Genomic DNA, 6,387 nt, shown 5'->3' with positions numbered 1-6,387 from the left:
GTATGTGAGATGTCTGGAGGTGTAGAGGAAGGACACTGGCAGATACAGGGTGCTGACTGGCAGGAGAGCCCTCTCTGAGAGACGCAGATAAGAGCAAGGTCAGCCTGCGAATGTTAATGGGCTCATCTGAAACCATGTGGGAAGCCAGTGCATGTCGCCACTATAAAAAACAGGTGGAGAGAGTGGGAGTCACTGCCCTAGAAGTCTGATTAGGGGGCCAGGGCTGGGGAAGAGAACAGAGGAGACACTCATGGCAGGCAAGTGAGGCACACTGCACATGGCTGACCTGCTGGGACAGCACCCTCTCCCACTGCACTTCAGAAAGGGAAACAGGGCCCCTTGTTGCCACTGCCCAGGGAACCACAGGATTTTATTTTTTAAAACATTTTAATAAAATCAACAAATAAATATTCTAAACCATACGGACTACAAGGATAAAGAGCTGAGGCCGGAGAGACAGTCTTCTCCAGGAAGGACCCTGGATGGAACTGAGCCTGCTGACCTGGGGAGGGCTCAGGCGGTGGAAGGGGTTTCGGGCTTTTGTAGTCAACTCCTCTCTGGCACAGAGGAGGCAAAGAACGAAAGGCTGGAGGAAGAGTGACCTTCAGGAGTAAGGGGAGAGCTAGCTGGGAAGACAGACAAGGAAGGGAGCTTAGCGGCCCATGAAGGGAGGGGAAGAATTTTCTCGCAGCTCTTGGACCGACAGGCGCTCGCTCTCGGACGGACGTAGACCCTGTCTTGGACCGACAGGCGCTCACTCTCGGACGTAGACCCTGGTGCACACGACGTCCTCTGCCGTCATGGTCTAGAAGGGTAGAGGTAGTTAGCTGGTGAGGCACCTGGAGCCTTGGTTTTGTAAGGGAGGGTTGAGAAGTAGACAGCTTTACTTCCAAACCCAAATAGGTAAGAGCAGATGCAAGACTGCTTGGGCATCGTTGCTAGGGATCAAGCAGAAACCCACTTCCTCCTGGAGCCCAGAGGCAGTCAGGGATAGCCTGTTGGGAAACTGTGAACTCCCCTGGGCACACCGTTGTTGCACAGAAAGGGTTAGCATTTCCAAACAGCCCCATCAGGAGGCTGAGGAAAGTGACCACAGTCACTTTTGAACCTGACAGAGAAGGCTGAAGGCAGCAGGGGTCTTCTAGGGGATGGGTGGGGCAGGGCTCACCAGGATCAGCTCTCCATCATTGGTCAGTTCTCTGGTCCAGGAGGTCTTGGGGCCCTCTCCCTTCAGAAGTCTCTGATCACACACCATTTTGTTTTCACTCTCCCATTTTACCAAACTCTGGAAGGGATCAGAGGCCAAATGAGTTGAGCTCACAGTAAGGGCTAATGCAAATGGAAGGGAGACTAGAGACCCCTTTCCAGCACCCTACACTTCCTAGAGACTCTCTGACGAGAGTCTAGGGAAACTGGACACTGAGAAGATGGGGCGGGGCTCCCTCTTCCTCACCTTACAGGCTCTCCCATCCACAGTCTGCTCCTCGAATTCCTCCCCAATCTTGAAGTTTATCTCTGTGGTTCGTACAGTGGTGGAAGTTTTGATGTAGAAAGAGTCGCCCTCCTGTTTGATTTCTACTGTTGGCTTGGATGCTGCAGCCACGGCGATCTTCCGCAGCATTACGTTCACCCCTGCAGGGAGAGAAGAGTGGCCCTATAGCACCTTGCCTGAGACAGTGAGCCCTGATGGTGGGGGGGGGAGGGGGTTGGGGATGGTGATAGTGGTGGGGGGGGTTGGGGATGGTGATAGTGGTGGTGGGGGGGGAGGGGGTTGGGGATGGTGATAGTGGTGGGGGGGAGGGGGTTGGGGATGGTGATAGTGGTGGGGGGGAGGGGGTTGGGGATGGTGATAGTGGTGGGGGGGGAGGGGGTTGGGGATGGTGATAGTGGTGGGGGGGGGTTGGGGATGGTGATAGTGGTGGGGGGGAGGGGGTTGGGGATGGTGATAGTGGTGGGGGGGAGGGGGTTGGGGATGGTGATAGTGGTGGGGGGGGGAGGGGGTTGGGGATGGTGATAGTGGTGGGGGGGAGGGGGTTGGGGATGGTGATAGTGGTGGGGGGGAGGGGGTTGGGGATGGTGATAGTGGTGGTGGGGGGGTTGGGGATGGTGATAGTGGTGGGGGGGAGGGGGTTGGGGATGGTGATAGTGGTGGGGGGGAGGGGGTTGGGGATGGTGATAGTGGTGGTGGGGGAGGGGGTTGGGGATGGTGATAGTGGTGGGGGGGAGGGGGTTGGGGATGGTGATAGTGGTGAAAGGCTAGAGCTTGAGGGAGGAGGGAGGAGAGGGAGGAGAGGGAGAGAATACTACCTGGGCTAAGGCCAGTAGTGGATGGGACTCACCAAGTCTCAGCACCCCACTCCTAGCATCCTTAGGGCAGCTTCCCCCATGGGCTTCCTGACAAGAATTCAATTTACTGCACTCTGGCCTTTCACCACCTGGCTCCAGAGACCGGCCGAGGTAGTCTTATGAAAGTTACTAAATGCCCTGTGCCCACGTGCAGTAAACTAGGCAAGCAAAGCTACTTTCCTCTCTGTCCCAGCTGTCCACCCTGTTTGGCATGAGGTTAGGTCCTCATTTGCAGTCTCTACCCCTCCCAAAAATGAGGAACAGATTCTCAACTGAGAAAGATACTTCTCTCTGGAGAAAGTCAGAGGCTTGGGGAGTAAGTTCCAGAAGCTGAGATACTCCCCGCTCCAAGCTGAGTGACCAAGCTGAGCAGAGAGCTTAACTTTCTTCAGCTTCACACCCCTTAACTATCAAATGGACAGTAGCTTCTTCAAATGGTCTTATGGCTCCGTGTTTAAGAACTTAGATTCACAAGGTCAGACACACATTCATGTTTTCTGATAATATTATTGTAGATAAAAGCAAATAAAATGAAAAAAAAAATCAAGACAAAGGTAGTAATGACACATGCCTTTGATCCTGGCACTCGGGAGGCAGAGCAAGGCAGATCTCTGAGATTGAGACCAGCCTGGTCTCCAGAGCAAGAAGACAGCCAAGGCTATACAGAGAACCCTGTTCTGAAAGAAAGAAAGAAAGAAAGAAAGAAGAAAGAAAGAAAGAAAGAAAGAAGAAAGAAAAGAAACCAGAACATTGTGAAACCCATTATTTTGTGCAAGTAATATATACAAACAAACAAAAAGTCAAAACTAGGCTTGAACAAGGGTCCCTGCGCCAGACAGCCTCTGGGCTTCTGCGACCTTTCCAGGAGGTCTTCAAAGGAATGCTCTGTTGTTCTGAGAAGAGGAAGGGGGAAGAAAAGGGTAGTGTCCCCTTCCTCACTCTGAGGTCTCAAGCCCCACGGTCCTCTAGGCCTTCCCACTTGGCTTCTGTATATTCAGGGTCTCTGTGTCTTCATATACTGTGCCTTCCTTGTCCCCAGTTATGAAGAGGCCCGTGTAGATGGAGAACACCCCTCTGCAGACACAACCAGAAGGTGGGAGCACCAACACAAGGCTCTACCCCAACCTCTCCAGGTCTGTTGGTGAAGGAGAACCAACCCTTCAAGAGCACACCAGGGGGCAAGTCACTCAAACTGCCATTGCTGCCACACACGTTCGATAGCTCTGCCGCAGTTTCTGAGTGGAAGGCTGACACTGCGCTCAGTCCCAGACCTCACACAAGACCTGCTGTGTTGCCCTGACTGCCATGGTGAACCAGGAGCGTCCTCCATAATATTGACCATTGAATAGAATAGCCAGGCGGTGGTGGCACACGTCTTTAATCCCAGCACTGGGAGGCAGAGGCAGGCGGATCTCTATGAGTTCGAGGCCAGCCTGGTCTGCAGAGCGAGTTCCAGGACAGGCTCCATAGCTGCTGAGAAACCCTGTCTGGAAAAACCAAAGCGGGGAACAAAAGAGCAGGTCCTGAGGAGTCTGCAGAGCCTGGGTTCAGAAGACACCGCCCTCCACCCAGTCCTTGGTGCCCAGAGAGCTGGGGGCCTGACTCAGATGACCTGGGCTGACACAGGACAGTTTGTGTAACAGGTCTGTTTTCAGTCTGCCCCCTAGCAAGTCGCGTGGCTCTAAGAGACCCTACAGAGAGGGCAAACAGTCTGAAGACAGATAACAGGGTTGGGCCTTTCTCTCTGCTGGAACCTGGGGGTGATGCCAGGCTTCCACATCCACCAGGGAGGGGGGTCCAGAATTCAAAGCAAATGGGGAGGAAATGGAAATAGATTTTCTGAAAAGAAAATTTCTGTCCTTTGATCTTTAATTCCAGCAAGGGAGGAGCAAGAAAAATGGGTATGACTCTAAGAAACATTGCGGTTAGCTGACACAAAGAGCTGACTAACAGTAAGGAAAGACGAGAACTGAGGCCCTGCTGCCCTCCCCTCGCGACATTCCTTTTAGCCCCAGATTTGCTCTTGTACAGTCCCTAGCTCTTCAAAGGGTACACCCCCCACACACACCGCTTCCCAGCCCAACCGGGGTTCCTCTCCAGTCAGTCCAGAAATGGAAGGCGCTGGAGCTGTTTTCACTCCCTGAGGTGGCTAACTCCATCTCCCCTCAGAAGTCTCTCCTTTCCTTCCAGGCCAGTCCTGGAAGGGCAGCAGAAGTGGGCAGGTTAGGTCCGAAGGGCCTGTCTTGTGGAGTCTGTGTTCCCACCCTTGGCAAACAGCCCAGCTGCTCGGGGTGCAGCTGGTCCCTGACTAAGGAACTTTCGGAAATGGGGATTGGTGCTTCACACGATGACATTGTTGAAATCTAAGAAAGTGGTAATTGTCCAGAGCGATTTTAGGGCTTTGGAGCCTTTTGCTGTAGGAAAATATTTGTCTCACAGGTGGGGGTGGGGTCGGGAAAACAGAGTGGAAAGTGCAAGCAAGTGGGGGAGGGTCAGGGAGCTAGAGCGGTGGACCACCTGGTGGGCGGAGCCAAATGTTGGGAGTCAGGGACCTGTCGCGGGGATTGGGTTACTGTTAGAGTACGTGGAAAGAACTTGGAATGTCTCTTAGGGCTCCCTGCCTGTATACCGGATTCTCAGAGCTGGGCCAGGTGCCCTCCCTGGTCAGCAGGTCAAGGCGGCGAGGCTAGCCAACGCCCCTCCCCAACCCCTACACACAGTCTAATCTCGTGCTTCTACTTTCTACTTTATTCACAGCCTCTGAGTCACTGTTGAAGCTGGCACTGGTGGGCGCCCAGCCTCAGAAAATAGGATTTCAGAGTCCGGGGCCTGATGCCACAGACCCTGAGTATCCGACACGCCCCTTTTCTGGGACGCAGACTCCCAGGCACCCACCCCTTATTAGTCCTCCTTTTCTTTGAGACCTTCACTTCCTCAGCTTCAAGGACTCAAACGCCCTTCTTACCCCCTTCCCAGCGCTCGAAAACCTCCTTACCCAGAGCTTTGAGTAATTCCTCAAAGTTTTCCGATCGGATGATCTTCCAGTTGCCAGAAAAGTTAGGCATAGTGGCAGCAAGGTGGTTTTCTCTTTAGATCCTCAGCTGGAGCACTGGACGCTGCGTTCTTTAGCCCAAAACTACTTCTCTGTCCCCTTTACAAAATTAATCCTTCCACCCGGGGTCCGAGCCGCGCGGAAGACAATCGCACAGCCACTGGGCGCGGGCGCTCTAGGCTTTTATACCCAGCCGGTGCATAAAGGCGGCCCCGCCCCCCGCCCCGCCCTCCACCCCACCTGGGGGCCCTGCTCTGAGGCCACCTCATCCCCATCCATTCCCGAATCCGCCTGTTTCTAGAACTGTGGGTGGGTCTGTGGTTCTCTAAGGGCCAAGATACCCTTCTCCCGCATCAGTAGGCGGACAGGGAAGCGTCAGAGGACAAGCACAGGGTTTATGCTATGGCAAGAACAGGACACGCCTCGCCTAGTCATGGATGCTCCGCTCTCACGGCCTGAAGGACAAACACAGGTCCCGTTTCGCCAGTTCCTATTAGCCCTCTACAAACTCGGTGCTCTGGACAGCTCGGCGCCAGACATCTGGAGACCCCACTTGAGCAGGAACTGGGGCCCGGCAACTGGCAGTCAAACTCGTACCCCATTGGAGCCTGAACTGGATCAGGCTTAGAATTCAGGCGTTCCTTTGGGTGACTGGGAGGTGCCGCTCTCTCCTCCACCCCGACTCAGCTCTGGGTTCGAGTAGTACCTGGTAACGCCTGAAGTGAGCACAAGGCAACTCATTCATTCCTCCTCAAGCACCGGACGGACAACGAAGGGTTAAACTGGAGCCCCCGGGCGCGAGGCTAGGAGGGCAGAGGTCACAGCCAATCACTTGACACGACTTTTTATTAAGGAGCTTTCTCTATGGCTCCGCTCCCCCGGCCCCCTGGGCCACAAGGAGGCGGAGGAGGACGCGGGGGCTCCTGTGCGCGGAGATGCCACTGGGGCTGGGGAAAGGCTGGCTACGCAGGGAGGGGGTGGTCTCGGTG

At 54.5% G+C, this 6,387-nt stretch overlaps 1 protein-coding gene across 1 annotated transcript; it reads right to left on the bottom strand.

Moving 5' to 3' along the window:
- Window positions 1–427: 427 nt before the first annotated feature.
- Window positions 428–5,526, bottom strand: Crabp2 (cellular retinoic acid binding protein 2). Its single transcript, XM_057793979.1, has 4 exons — window positions 5,342–5,526; window positions 1,454–1,632; window positions 1,169–1,285; window positions 428–805 (listed from the first exon to the last, which is right to left on the bottom strand). Exons 1-4 carry the CDS (start codon window positions 5,409–5,411, stop codon window positions 755–757), a joined length of 417 nt encoding a protein of 138 aa, XP_057649962.1. The 5' UTR covers window positions 5,412–5,526; the 3' UTR covers window positions 428–754.
- Between the last annotated feature and the right edge of the window lie 861 nt (window positions 5,527–6,387).

This window comes from Chionomys nivalis, chromosome 18, assembly GCF_950005125.1.
Source record: "Chionomys nivalis chromosome 18, mChiNiv1.1, whole genome shotgun sequence".
Classification (NCBI taxonomy): Eukaryota; Metazoa; Chordata; class Mammalia; order Rodentia; family Cricetidae; genus Chionomys; species Chionomys nivalis.
The sequence above is the reverse complement of the archived record's forward strand: the minus strand, read 5'-3'. Positions and strand labels throughout refer to the sequence as shown.

Excerpts from the sequence above, each read along its gene's own strand:
- Crabp2 (XM_057793979.1), bottom strand. The coding sequence starts at position 5,411 with ATGCCTAACTTTTCTGGCAACTGGAAGATCATCCGATCGGAAAACTTT. Across the intron at positions 1,286-1,453 it reads TGGATGGGAGAGCCTGTAAG|AGTTTGGTAAAATGGGAGAG; the intron begins GTGAGGAAGAGG and ends GATCCCTTCCAG. Across the intron at positions 806-1,168 it reads ATGATGGAGAGCTGATCCTG|ACCATGACGGCAGAGGACGT; the intron begins GTGAGCCCTGCC and ends CTACCCTTCTAG.